This window comes from Homarus americanus, unplaced genomic scaffold (genome assembly GCF_018991925.1).
Source record: "Homarus americanus isolate GMGI-L3 unplaced genomic scaffold, GMGI_Hamer_2.0 scaffold46197, whole genome shotgun sequence".
Lineage (NCBI taxonomy): Eukaryota > Metazoa > Arthropoda > Malacostraca > Decapoda > Nephropidae > Homarus > Homarus americanus.
Window position 1 is genome coordinate 5,861,897 of NW_024723050.1, and position 15,375 is coordinate 5,877,271.

The window sequence follows — 15,375 nt, forward strand, 5'->3', positions numbered from 1 at the left end:
GCTATTTTACCGTTATGAGAACATTAGAACATAAGAATGGAGGAAACTGCAGCGGGCCTATTGGCCCATACTGGACAGTCCCATTTACACCCAACCCCTATCGCTCACATATCCACCCAACCTAATTTGAAGCTATCCAGCATATTCGAGTTAATGATTATGTTTGGTAACTTGTTCCACTCGTCCACTACTCTATTTCCAAACCTGTGTTTACCTATCTCACGCCTGAATCTATTTTTTTCTAATTTAAAACCATCGTTACGAGTTCGCTCCTGGTTGAATAGTTTGAGTAGTATTCATGTATTTTGTGTGTGTGTGTGTGTAGAATAAGTTAATAGTGTGTTTGTAAGACCAGAAATCAATTGTTAATCTTTAAAATGACCACTAAACATTGTGCATGAAATTGAGGTTAGGTTAGATTAGTGCCTTGAGCCTAAACATCCATATATCCCGCCAGAGGAGATGAAGGACAAAAGGCGAGAGGAAACAACACAGAACCTCAGTATCAAACACTAATTAATGCCCTTTTCCCCGACTCTCTTGAGACACCAAGCGACTCGAGGCTCTCTCTCTCTCTCCTCCGCCTCTAGTCCCCACTCCATTCCTTTGGCAGCATCTACTTGAAATACCCGAGGGTGGTCTCAGTGAGTCTCTCCTGACGCCATAAATCATTCATAACATCTCCCCCACCCATATACTCTCCCTGTCTTGCTTTGATACATTTTCTCTCCACCAACCTGTCACCTGCCAAAAAGCTTAACACATTTATCAGTACTACAAGACACTAGAGATGTGTGTGTGTAAATTTGTGATTTTTTTTTTTATGAATCTGTGTGTATAAGTGTATTTCTATGCGTATTCATGGTATTCATTTGTGTTTGTATATATTAATACGTATGTGTGAGTCAGCGTTACCAAACTACTGATACGCACATTTATTTACAGTAAGCCAACATAATCCTGCCATTAATCTATTGGTATTACCGCATCATGGTCCGTTGCAGTCCATCAAGTGATTGGAGTTCTTCCTCATAAATCGTTCTTTTGAGCAGAAGTGTTCATTTACCTATACTGAAGGGTGCTGCGCTAATGTGAGTATAAGGGAGGAAGGAGAGAGAGAGAATGTGTGTGTAGATAATGAGAGAGAGGGAGTGTAGATTCAAGGTGAAATAGGAGATGAGACACATGACAGATGGGAAATAGTGAATGTTGAGGCATGGGGAAGGATTATGTGGGAGAGAAGTTAAGCTTTTAGACACATCATTGTTTCTGTGTTGACGACATAAAGGTCAGGTGAGGAGGTATAGCTTTCAGGTGGGTTTTGTAGAACAGCTGTATACAGGTACAAGGAAAAGGTATGTAGATTCCTGAGGTGGAGGGAGGTGGGAAGGTAGAGTGTAGGTGTGGAAAGGTGAGGTAATGGACAAAGAGACGTACAGACAGTGATGAGAGTGGAGGAAGGAACATCGGGAGAGCCTGAGGTGGTAGTGGCTCTCAGACACGGAAGTGCCTTAAGCCATAGTCTGTTGGTAATGGGATTGGTCGGCAGGAACTTCCAGGAAAGTGACGGAGAAGGAAATTAAGAAAATATTGTAGGCACATAACCTGGCAGAGAGGAGGGAAGTGCTTCAGTGAGCTGTATACTGGAGTGCTGTGATAGTCTTCGAAAATAATATTACAGCAGACAGAGGTTGGAGAGACTAACATAGATTTGCATATAATGATGAATAGCAGAGTTGATTGTGCTGAATACCTGAGTAGTGGGCAAGGATGGTGACAATAGTATATTCAAATGCAATGGAGGAAGATACAAGTAGGAACATTAACAAGATGGAGACACAACTGAAAATAAATGTAATGGAGACTTGATATATACTGACCCGCAATTAGGATTCATAAACATTAACACAGAAACATATATTGTAACACGAGGACAACAACTGAGTCTGAGAAATATGTGAAGTTAATATAGAAGGGATAACGATGATAATGAAGATAAGAGAAATAATTAAAAAAAAACATTACAGAAGAATAGTTGGTTGTTAGTATGCTAGGGAAGTCAGGAGGTGTACAGCTAATGGAGGAGGAGAGACGGGTGAACAACGTGTGGGAGATGGTGTGTGTGTGAGATGGTGTGTGTGTGGGAGATGGTGTGTGTGGGAGATGGTGGGTGTGGGAGATGGTGTGTGTGGGGGTGTGGGAGATGGTGTGTGTGTGGGGGGTGGGAGATGGTGTGTGGGGGGGGAGATTGTGTGTGTGGGTGTGGGGAGATGGTGTGTGTGGGGAGGAGGTGGTGTGGGTTGGATGTGTGTGTGTGTGTGTGGGGGTGGGGTTGTTGTGTTATAGGGAGGGAAGCAGAGATAAAGAACAAACCCCAAATATTATAAAAGGAAGTAAAATAAACAAAGTATGGCCGCGTAGACCGTGTGAGCTGTAGCTAGAAATAATAACACACGAGGGTGACAGACAGGTGTTTGATGACGTCACTAAAACACATGAGGGTGACAGACAGGTGTTCGATGACGTCACAATAACAACACGTATATTAAACTCCTTAAAGATACATCTATAGGTGGAATATTTTCACAGGAAATATCAAAATAAAGTCAGATTTTCTTTTCACCATCTGAGCTTATAATATTACGACTGTATTCTCAAAGTAAATAAACACAGTACAGAAATTCTCACAAGTGAACTATGATAGATGAATGTACGTAAATATCTATATGACATTAGGGGATAATTTTTTTCCGGGGGGGGGGAGACGGTGCTGTGAGGTGTACAGTAATTATGTAAACATGACTGGGATAGGGTCATGAGTCACCCACCCGAGACGCCTCATAGTCTGGGAGGGGAGTTATTGGGGAGGCTAGACGGTAAGGCGTGGCGCGACGATTACCCCCCCTTACTACTGTTACTACTACTACTTCTATTACTAATAATACTTCTACTACTACTACTACTACTACTACTATTACTACTGCTACTACTACTAATACTACTACTACTACTACTAATAACATATCTTCATTATTTCAAACATAAGCACGTAGGAAGTTTATCAGAAGTATTGTACATTAATTAACAGTTAAACTCTGGTAGCAAATTCACGCTTTCGGAAGATACATTTAATATATACTTATATTTACCCACAATAAGGCATACTAAGACAAATTGCGTATCAGTAATACTACATTATGCAAAAACAACATTTTAAAAGATCAGAATCACATTGAAATATTACACGATCGTCAGCAGAGGCGGGAAATATGACTGCGAACAACTTCATATTTTTCCCGCCTTATTGTTGGTAAAAATAAGTGTATATTAAATGCATCTTCCGAAAGCGTAAATTTGCTACCAGAGTTTAACTGTTAATTAATGTATAATACTTCTGATAAACTTCCTACGTGCTTATGTTTGAAATAATGAAGATATGTATCTATATAATTTAGCTAAATATCTTTCTCGTCAGACCCGGTCATCTCAAGACAAAATCAGACAGGTTTGCAACAGCCAATCAGCTGTAACTCTTGGGGAGGGGGCGGGGCATCTTCTCAGCTGAAAAAAAAACCCCGCACTATACAGTAATACTAATACTACTACTTTACTGTCACCCGGAATCGTCCACAGATGTTGCACGTGTGGAGAGCTAAATCTAGTGCACATTTAGGCTCTTACAGTACCGTGCTTGAAACCGTCATTGGCGTCTATATACAACGTGAAGTGGACAGACCAACATCACTAGATATACCCTCTTTCCTAAGTCAGGTCTCTCTCTCTCTCTCTCTCTCTCTCTCTCTCTCTCTCCACTGTTGCTTATTTACTAAATTTCCTTTTAACGCTATTCATTTACTTCTTTCTTTTGCTCCTTTCCCCACTTTCTGTCTCTCCGTCCCTTACTTTCTCCATTTCTCTATTCAGTTACTCTCTCTCTCTCTCTCTCTCTCATTTTCTATTGGTCGTTTTCCTAATCTTCATCCACTTTCTCTCCATCACCATTTTGTATGATTTTTCACTACTTGCTTCACCGGATCATCTGAAGATTAGACCCCCATCTTATCTCATCTTTAGAATTAACCTAACCTAACCTAACGCAATCTAGCCTAACCTAACGCTAACCTAATCTAGCCTAACCTAACGCTAACCTAATCTTGCCTAACCTAACGCTAACCTAACCTAACGCTAACCTAATCTAGCCTAACCTAACGCTAACCTAATCTTGCCTAACATAGTCTAACATAAGTTAACCTATCATTACCTAATATATCCAAATTTAAACTTACGCTAACTTAACCAAGCTTAAATTAACCTTTACCTAACGTTAACTAACTTATCGTTAACATAACCTAACCTAACCACGGGGATACAGTCATGTCGTGTGTAACGCCTGGAGCTGACATATTATCAGCTCTCAGGACGTCTCGAGTTACCAGTTCCACTCCTGCACTGCCACCTCAGCCTAACCTAGTTTAACCTAACCTTAACGTGACCTGGCCAAGAATTGACCCCCCCTTCTCCCCACCCCCCCTCCAGCCTATTAGAGTGGCGCAGATTGTATAGGAAGCCATTTTATTACACTATCAGTAAAGGAAGAAATTATGAATCAAATACTGTTCCATAATCGTGGGTCTTTATAAATAGCCAACTGAGTAGCGGCGTGTACTGTATAGCACGGCGCCAAGTACACAATGTGTGTCCCTTTCTGGCGCCATTGTTTTACATAATCCAATATACACAAACTCTCAGAATTCAGGAAAAGGATTTGAAATTGAAACGCTAATAACTATGATATATAAATGTGTTCAACTAGACAAAATATGTAAAGAAAAGACTTAATCCTGTAAAGAACAAGACAATGATCGCTATTTTAGTTTGTGTTCTCCATAGTCGAGATCCTGAAATTAGTTCTGGAGTTTATAGTGGAAAACCAAAAAAAGTATAGACTGACACCCAAACACACACGTGACATTATACCAACCCAGCACAGTCAGAGGCACACACACCATACTAGGGACGCTTGTAAAGGTTATAAAGCAAGCCACGTCGCGTCGCCACTCTGTCTGGGTGGGTCGTAGTTACATTGGCGGGCAGAAGTTAACGAGACCATAGTATTAAGGGAAACATAACGCCATTAATGTATTGTGAGGCGTTAACCAGAGGTCTTATGGCGTATTGTGTGTGTGTGTGTGTGTGTGTGTGTGTGTGTACGTTTAGGTGTATTGATGATGGATGGTTTCAAAACTATATCTAAAATTGAATTTGAATTTTAAGTGTTTTTTCGACTTTGGTGATGTAATGCCAAGTTGAATTCTGTGTGGTACTCATTCTGGCTGTGTCCATGATATTGAGAGAGAGAGAGAGAGAGAGAGAGAGAGAGAGAGAGAGAGAGAGAGAGAGAGATCCTACACCCACTCACATACACACACCCAAGCAAACACAAACACACGATCGTAGACACAGATACACAAATTGATACATACGAAGACAAACAAAGAAACACTAAGAAACATCGCATTAGAGACAGTATACACACGTCCTCGAATATTTACGCAAAGTTTTACCCACTGTGAGGAAAGCCAGAGATTTATACAGTGTGTAGCGCAACTAAGTGATGGGAATTGTCGTAGGTCCCGGTATTGTTGTTACAGAACGAAGCCATGAATACCATTATGACGACCATGAATATAAATGGGTAGTGAGGGGTCATGTTAGTGGTGGGGAATTGGCTCGATAGCAACAGGTGTGTGTGTGTGTGTGTGTGTGTGTGTGTGTGTGTGTGTGTGTGTGTGTTTCCAGTTAACAGTACATTTATTTGTGTGAAAATATTACGAAGAACATGCCTAGCTATTTCAGACAGGCATAAAATAAAACTAAGCTATCTGTAGTGTTATACGAAACTAGCCAGTCATCGAAGGTGATAGTTGCACCTGGCGGAATTAGGAAGAGAGACCATAACTCTGGTAAATACACATGGAAAACGCTTGTATTTGTCCCTGTCCTGTATATTGATTACACAATTCTGCATACCAAGTTTTATTTTGATCCGCCCAATCATTGTTAAGTTATTGAAGAAAAACGACATCTTGTGCATAGGAGGTGTAGGCAGATTGACAGACAGACAGACAGACAGACAGACAGACAGACACAGACAGACAGACAGACAGACAGACAGACAAAGACGACATTATCTTTTATTAATCCCCGTCACTGAAATGAGATTGAAACTAGATCATTCTACCAAAATGAACTTGTTTACTGATACACTCATTTGCATACCAAGTTGTAATGAAGATAGTTATAGTGGTTGTTACGTCATACTCTTATGGACGGACAAACGGGTGAAAAGACAAGCTGGAGGAACCCATTTTATTATTACACCCTTTTTACCCTCTTCCTTCCCCTTACCCTCCCCTCCCCTTTCTCTTTCACCCTTCCTCTTTAACTTTCCCGTTTACCCTCCCTCTTACCCTCCCCCCTCGCCTATCCCTTTCCCAACATCCTTATGACGGGGGTGTACAGGGAAGCAATTACAAACGAACCGAAGACAAAGGAGAGGGCAGGGAGGGGCGCGGATGGAAGGGTCGGGGAGGGGAGGGGAGGGGCCCGGATGGAAGGGTCGGGGAGGGGAGGGTACGTATTACAAAAGTTGACGCTACAGGCCTATATTGTATGAGAAATTGGTACAGTACCCTTATGTTGTCTTAGCAGCTGAATTGAATTGAAACAGTTTATTTAGCCAGAGAAACACAGATACAGAGTGGATAATAATAGCAATATTAACATGGCTGAGCCAGTTGAGAACCTGTGCTTTCTTTTAGGCACCTGATATATATATACTATACATTTATCTCAAGGAAGTATTATGTAACAGTTAGTAACATCACCGTGATATTTTATGGAGGTCTGGGACTGAGAGGAGCGCATGGGGGGTGGTCATAGTAGCTCTGGGTGCCTTAAGTTGTATCTCTGATTATTCCGGAATTGGAAATAATTATTGTCAAGCAAGTGATTGACAGATTTGTAAATAAAGAGGGCACAGCAGTAGGTGTTAATATCTTCGAATTTTAACATTTTCAATTTAGCAAATTTTTCGTTTGTGTGACTCTGTTTTTTCATATAGGTCATTGTTCATACAACTCTCTTTTGTGCAGTAACCAGGGATTGTGTTTTTGACGAGCCAGAGGCCCCCTATAGTGTGTGACAGTGTATCAGGTGTTGGTAGACAAGATCATGATAGATTTCTTTCATTGCTGTGAGAGTGAGTGACTGTCGAGTGTGATACATGATACCGCACTGTTTATTGACTTTACTGTGAATGGCTTGTATGTGGTTTCTCCAGTTAAGTTTCTCATCAACAATAACTCCGGGGAATTTAGTATTTTGTTCGTGTTTGAGGACTATATTACCAAAGTACAGGGGGTCCAAGTCTGGGGGTAAGTTTTTCCTTCTGTGAAAGATCGCGTAGTGGGTTTTCTCAAGGTTTAAGGTCAGTTTATTATGTATTACCCAGGTCCTGACTTTAGTCAATTCAGTGTTCATAGTTCTCATCAAGGAATGGAGGTCTGAGTTGCTGGCATAGCGATTACTATTGTCTGCAAATAAGTTGTATTTTATGAGTGTGCTGGCGTGGACTATGTCATTTATGTACAACAAAAACAATACTGGACCGAGAATGGAACCTTGGGGGACGCCATACAAGATTGGCGAGGAGTCAGATTGGTGATTATTATAGCAGACATACTGCATCCTGTTGGACAGATATGAGGTAAACCAATTGTGGGACAGGCCCCTAACGCCGTAATGTGTTGTCACAGCAGCTGGTCCACCAGGCTGTGTTGTCTCAGCAGCTGGTGCACCAGGCTGTGTTGTCTCAGTAGTTGGTGCACCAGGCTGTGTTGTCTCAGCAGCTGGTGCACCAGGTTGTGTTGTCTCAGCAGTTGGTGCACCAGGCTGTGTTGTCTCAGCAGTTGGTGCACCAGGTTGTGTTGTCTCAGCAGTTGGTGCACCAGGTTGTGTTGTCTCAGCAGCTGGTGCACCAGGCTGTGTTGTCTCAGCAGCTGGTGCACCAGGCTGTGTTGTCTCAGCAGTTGGTGCACCAGGTTGTGTTGTCTCAGCAGCTGGTGCACCAGGCTGTGTTGTCACAGCAGTTGGTGCACCAGGCTGTGTTGTCTCAGCAGTTGGTGCACCAGGTTGTGTTGTCTCAGCAGCTCGTGCACCAGGCTGTGTTGTCTCAGCAGCTGGTGCACCAGGCTGTGTTGTCTCAGCAGTTGGTGCACCAGGTTGTGTTGTCTCAGCAGTTGGTGCACCAGGCTGTGTTGTCAGCAGTTGGTGCACCTGGTGCACCAGGCTGTGTTGTCTCAGCAGCTGGTGCACCAGGCTGTGTTGTCTCAGCAGCTGGTGCACCGGGCTGTGTTGGTGCACCAGCAGCAGTTGGTGCACCAGGCTGTGTTGTCTCAGCAGCTGGTGCACCAGGCTGTGTTGTCTCAGCAGCACGTGCACCAGGCTGTGTTGTCTCAGCAGCTGGTGCACCAGGCTGTGTTGTCTCAGCAGTTGGTGCACCAGGTTGTGTTGTCTCAGCAGCTGGTGCACCAGGCTGTGTTGTCTCAGCAGCTGGTGCACCAGGCTGTGTTGTCTCAGCAGCTCGTGCACCAGGTTGTGTTGTCTCAGCAGTTGGTGCACCAGGTTGTGTTGTCTCAGCAGTTGGTGCACCAGGCTGTGTTGTCTCAGCAGCTGGTGCACCGGGCTGTGTTGTCTCAGCAGTTGGTGCACCAGGCTGTGTTGTCTCAGCAGTGGTGCACCAGGCTGTGTTGTCTCAGCAGCTTGTGCACCAGGCTGTGTTGTCTCAGCAGTTGGTGCACCAGGCTGTGTTGTCTCAGCAGTTGCACCAGGTTGTGTTGTCTCAGCAGTTGGTGCACCAGGCTGTGTTGTCTCAGCAGTGGTGCACCAGGCTGTGTTGTCTCAGCAGCTGGTGCACCAGGCTGTGTTGTCTCAGCAGCTGGTCCACCAGGCTGTGTTGTCTCAGGCAGCTGGTGCACCAGGCTGTGTTGTCTCAGCAGTTGGTGCACCAGGCTGTGTTGTCTCAGCAGTTGGTGCACCAGGCTGTGTTGTCTCAGCAGTTGGTGCACCAGGCTGTGTTGTCTCAGCAGTTGGTGCACCAGGCTGTGTTGTTTCTGCTGGTGACAAATTAAGGTGTGTTGTCCTAGCGCGTCTTGTGTACCGTAACAAAGGAAGCCAGGGAGGAGCTCGAGCGTTCTCGACGTTAAGAAACACCAGCCTTTGTTTCTGTTGTTCTATTGTTACCTGTACCTTCTCCACTGCTGGTGCTGCTACTGCTGTTACCTCAACTGCTGCTCTTGCTGCTCCTGTTCCTACTGCCAGCGCGTAAATCACACTGGCTACCGCCCGAGCATCAAATAATTCTATAACGCAATTTTCCTTTGCACTCAGTTTATTCCCATCGTTCCTCACAACTTGTATGAATGAATGGCAATCTCTGAAAAATTAACATTGGGCATTAACTAGCTTCTTCTAGGACATGAAATCACAGTGTAGAATTTTGTTTATGGACGTACTTTAGTTTGAATGTTACATGATTATAAGGTGATCGGTGTGTGTAATAATCATAAAAATAATAATAATTAACAGTTTATTGAAGGAACATGGCAGCGGAAGGCTGAAAATATACAATAAACAGACATTATAATTATTATATTCAGTGAAATATGGGAGTGATTCACATGATTGACGAAAGTTTTCAGGACAGAAAGATAAGAAACACGGAGTGAACACAAATTAACTACACATCAGATAGTAGGGAAGCCGGTCCCATAAACTGCCTTGTGACTTGATAGTGGCGCCAACAAAGTCCTTCCCACGGTTCGGTCCTACGGAGGTGCTAAGGGCAGTCCTGGCCGGTCCCTCCCTCGGGGTTGTCACAGCCTGCACTTATTTCCCTCACCCATCACGTAGTCCTGGTAGGTCTTGTTCCTCATTTGATGTAGTTAGGAGTTCTCATTTCTCATCTGGTGGTGTAGGGAGTCCTCATATCTTTCCTGATGTGGCTGCCAGTCCTCAGTTGAGGTGGTGGTGGTGGTAGGCGGTGAGGGCGATATGAGCCGCCACCACTGACCGCCCGGCACTAACTTGTCACTGTCATACACTTGTTTTCCTTCGTTTTGAGTTGAATTGGTCCCTTCTGTATATCAGTTGTGGGTTGAGCGTCAGTTTCTGCTCCGTATTGTTTGTGGGAGGATGTTGATAAATCCAGGTTGGGAGGAGGAGATGTGATGGGGGAAGGGGGAGGGAGACCGGCCTGCCTGGCAGCTATATTCGGGTAAGAAATGACTACGCCGCGTGAGCTGAACAGCGCCTAGTACGTCATCACGCCAGGCGAACAGTGTGTGCGTGCGTGCGTGCGTGCGTATGCGAGTGTGGTATGTGTGCGAGTGTGGTATGTGTGTGTGTGTGTGTGTGTAAAGAAAAACCAAAAATAAAGATGACAGTTTCCATGATTCCCGGTGCCAAGTTTGGTATTGCCCCGTGTCAACAAGGTGGTGTCTCCCCATAAATAAGATACTTTACCTAATTGTTAACTTACTATTATATTAATTAGTTAGGAATAAATATAACCATTTATTAAACAGTAACCGCCCTAAGTAGGTCATCTCTTATTACTGGTGCTCGATATACTGTAGTCACTATGAAGTCTTTGGACGAGTAATGGTTCCTTGTTTTAGCTTCACTCTATTTGGAACAGGGATGGTAAGAGATGAGAGTCTTTCACTGATAATAGGTTACAAGTGATAGTTTTTGCCTTAACTCTATGCCAATTAGTGTGACGCAATATTATACCCGACGTTGTAAACTTGTGGAGGGATATTACGAGAACTGTAATCGTGAAACCAAAGTTGAACCTCTCTGTTTTAGAACGATGTAGCAGACAAATGTGTGTGGTTAACTGCCAGGTCGTTTGTCACACGGCCGCTGCGGGAGTTGGACAGTCGTGTCACACAGGCTCTAACACCTGGCTGCTGCTCACCCATTATAGATTTTTTTTTCATCACAATGACACGAGCTACAGGACACACGCCGCCCACCCCAGCGTCTGTGTCGGGGGAAAACTGATCAGACGAGAAAAGGAGATTATATACTTTAATAATACTCGTATATACGCTGCTGTGAGTCACTTTTGGGGGGGGAATTGACTCGGGGAATAAATTATGCATGTGAGCTGTGGAATGAGGAAATGTGTTGGATCCTTGGTCAGAAAACATCCCTGTCACACAGTTTATTGAAAAGAGAATTTTGTGTAGTAACTTTCACATCTTCCTCTTCAGATAGTCAGTGGTAAAGGTTAGGGGTCGGCTTCCCGGATCTCTCCCTCTCACGTTACCTGTCTCACCTATTCCTCTACTGTCATGGTGGAGCAACACACACTGGCTCATCACGTGGTTTATACATTTGGTGACACAACGACTAAATATTCTCATTAAGCTGAAATATTTACCAACTGGTCATTCTGAATTAAAACGTAAAACAAATATCCAGCTATATTTCTCTCACCACAACAAATTAATTAGTTATCAACTCTGATCCGCTTGTGGGGGAAATAATGTTTTTCGTTTATTTGCTTTAAAATATAACAGCAACTCAGCGTTAAGTTCCGATACAAAAAAAATATGAAAAATCTTTAATAGAAGTTCTTTCCGAGGTATTTTTTGATGGTCACATTTCCTCACCAGTTTTGCGGCCAAATTTATGGTGGCCACGTCGGTCAGGCTCTCGAGGGGAGGGAGTAATGTATCAATATGTAACAGACTTACCTCAGGTGTACAGACGCACAGAAAATAATCAAACTTAAGGATATTTGTGTGTGTGTGTGTGTGTGTGTGTGTGTGTGTATTATTTGGGCCGTGATGGAAGGAAAATACCAAGTTGAAAGGGAAAAAAATATAAGCGAGGAAATATGTAAATTCAACATTTTGGTTCTTAAAGGCCGCCACTTTTATAGATGTGGAAGAACGCCATTCCCAGCAGGCACAGGGAGAGAGACTTATTCAGCCCCCCCCCATATGAAACTATCTCTCGCCTGACCACTCCAACATCGACCGCGTGAAAGATGACATACAGAGCCGAAGTCATCAATCCTGCTGAGGGTGTCCTGCTGGCTGTACCTCTGGGTTCCGACGCCGCCGCTGACCTTCTCGAAAACTAGCTGGATGACATGCTGAGGATGGGAGAAATACTACGTGATCTTGATGCTCTTGAAGACACGTACGGCCTCACAAAGTACCGTACTTGTGATGTGGTCCTTCTTCCCACTGTCACGGGTTAAGTGGACACGAACATGTTTATAAAAGCTCCAAAGTTCGACCCACAGTTGAGACGATCACTGCTCTCACATTATTCAGAATTTGGAAGATCACCGCAAAAATCCGTTCCAATTTCTATATCTCTTGTCCTTCCTTGTGGTTATGGCTTCAATCTGTTACCTTAAACAAAGTTCAGTCTGATTATTTACACCTTTACGCCATCCATACACGTCATCTCGTGAATAAAAAAATAATTAATTTTCCAGTTTTCCATATTCGAATCTACATAAATCCGTCAAGTTATTCTTTCCTAACTACTATATTATTCTGGACTTATTTTCAGAAATAAAAAATAAAAAAATAACCACACGATAAGGTTGATGACGTGAAGGTAAACAGACAAAGAAAACACCTTAAAAAAACAAAAAACAAAACACGTGTGGACACCTTTCACTACCAAGCCTGGTGTCGATATCTCCTACCGGGTCTTTATCTCCGCCATTCTCTGATTTTAAACATTGACTTATATTCTATGGCTAAAGCTTATTCGGGCTTGGTGGTGATGTCTTAAGATTTTCTCTCTTGCGGTGTCCTGTGTCTTCATACCTTTGTTATGCCCTTGACCCCTAGAAGTAATGAATGTACACACACTTCCTGGAGGCTCTCCACTTCACCAACTCTAGTGATGGTATCTCAAGGATCCAATTTGTGTTATGGTAAAATTGAAGTAAAATCTAATAGTCCCCCACACGACGCCCTACCCGGAACCCGATCTTGCGGCGTGGCTCTGGTCTCCCCTCCACTCTCCCTCTTTACCATATTACTACAGTATTTTTTGCAGCTTCGGAGATTATTTCCCTGAACATTGGTCATTAGAGTCCTTCAGTTAAGGAGTTATTAGTACAGTACAGTCACCCTGATGGGGGTCTTCTTCCTATGTAATTATATTTATTATGAGATGTTATTCAGTAACTGTAAGTTTTCATTATTCAGAATTTATATTGTATATTTAGAAACTAATAGATTGTTATATATGTGTATATTTGTTCTTTTCAGACCCAGTTGGTGTTCTACACAAGTCAGAGTCGATTCATGATGCACAATGATGTCTGAGTGCAGAGTTGATTTGTGCGTGAGATGAGAAGACGAGTTGGCTACTGCCAGCACTCAACGCCGTGTGAGCACATCTCCTGCCTGACTACTGGCGCTCTTAAGCACGGTGCTGCTCATACTGACAAGTGTGCCGCGGGAGGTCCTGAGACATTATGCCGCGGGAATTCCAGCATCCCTTCCACAAGCTGCCGTGGCTTTTGGAGGAAGGGTATGACTCCCTAGAGGACTTGGAGTACATAGACGGGGGAGTGTGTATGTATGGGGAGCGACCCAGTGTCCTCCCGCTGTGGGCAAGTGACGGCGAGGCCCACAGTTCTCATAGGCGGCAGTACAATGTGGGTGATGTGACGGAGGAGGGCAAGGAGGTGGTAGCGCCTCTCATTGATCCCCGGCGAGCGGTGCTACTGCCGGGTTACGGCCAGGAAGACCTACCCGTGTGGCAGCGACCTGACCCACCTGCATATGTCAATGGTGCCTCAAGAACATCCAATGCCAAGAAGGATAATTTCGATATACCCAAGATAGCTGACACCCAGAGCCCGACAGACTCTGACGTGACGGAGGACGGGGACGATGCTACCACCAACACCAAGCCCACCACGGACACACACCACACCCTCGCCGCCGAGCCCTCCGAGTACTATAAATCCATAGGGCGTTTGTCGGTGGATTCCTTAAGACGTTCCTCAACTCTCACTAGGATAAATGAATTCTTACAGCGTGCCCGCTCGGAGGTGTTCGAGGGTGAAGATGGGATGACTGCCAGGGAGCGTATCAGACACCTGCTGAGGAACTCTCACACCGACGACGCTCAAAGGTAAGTACAGCATCGCTCTCACAGCTATTGTTCATCAGTGATCCGTTCTTGCAGTATTCCTGAAAATCATCCAACTTGTTTCACATTCTTACCCTCACACTGTGACCTATACTCAGGCTAGGGTATGATGACTGGCCAGGGCGTGTCACGTGGGCTCTGCGTCACGTGACACAGACAGGATGAGATTGGATAGTATATCTCTGCCTGTGGTCTGGTTATATGTGAGCCAGTTGGGGTTTTATGACCAGCCGATGGTAATATGGTTATGCTACGGGTACTGACTCACACTGGCTGTCAGCCACACATTGCCTCATCAATGAAGATTTGAATCTGGGACCATCCAGCACGATAACCAATCCGGCACCCTGTGTATGGAAATGAGAAGAACAAAAATCGGGCACAAATACAATCTTAGTCCAGAAGCCTGAGGGAGCGGGTTAGTCTTCACTACCGCTTGTAAACGTCCTTCCTACACACCGGGGCTACACGTTTTCTTGCTAGAGGCTACGATAATGATCCAAAACTTTGCAGTAATAAAAAATGAACAGTAATGATCAGGGCGAGACGGGGTCAGTCTCTGAGGCCCTCGACCCCCACATAACTACCTGGTTGTCTTTTGTTTTAATACGGGTAACAATAATAATGTTATTTTAAATAGTCGATTATCGAAACTCAGGTTGACTTTCCTTAATAAAATCAACACTCTCTCCCTTTTAATTATACCCTATAAATTCACAAATAAGTAAATTATGGAAATATCCAGTGATGTAGAGGACTGTGTGGTGGACTAAACCATTTTCCTGAACAAGAGAGACACAGGATAATATTACCCAAGTGGTGTAACATTATTTATCTGAGTCACCCGGGCCAGTTTGCTGCTCTGACATGAATATTAAGGAACCGTTTTAAGCAAATTGGCCAAAAAAATGCTTTTAGAAATATTAGTAAATAAAAAGTATAACGTAATAAAATGATAATCGCATGGGCCAATCAGTACTGGAGGTCACTAGGATTAGGTTAGGATTAGGAGCATTTTTAGCTGACATCTATCCTGTCATTTGTTTACCATTAATGAAAGGCTAAGGATTAGGTTAGGATTGGGAGCATTTTTAGCTGACATCTATCCTGTCA

The 15,375-nt window shown here is 43.8% G+C and overlaps 1 protein-coding gene across 2 annotated transcripts in view; it reads left to right on the forward strand.

The window, feature by feature from the left end:
• The window catches only part of LOC121863307, an 83,799-nt gene extending 69,463 nt beyond the window's left edge, over positions 1–14,336 (forward strand). For both annotated transcript variants that reach the window (XM_042361928.1, XM_042361929.1), the window contains exon 2: positions 13,371–14,336. In XM_042361928.1, the coding sequence (XP_042217862.1) occupies positions 13,580–14,248 (669 nt within the window). In that variant the 5' untranslated portion in view covers positions 13,371–13,579 and the 3' untranslated portion in view covers positions 14,249–14,336. The remainder of the gene's footprint in view (positions 1–13,370) is intronic.
• Positions 14,337–15,375: the final 1,039 nt, after the last annotated feature.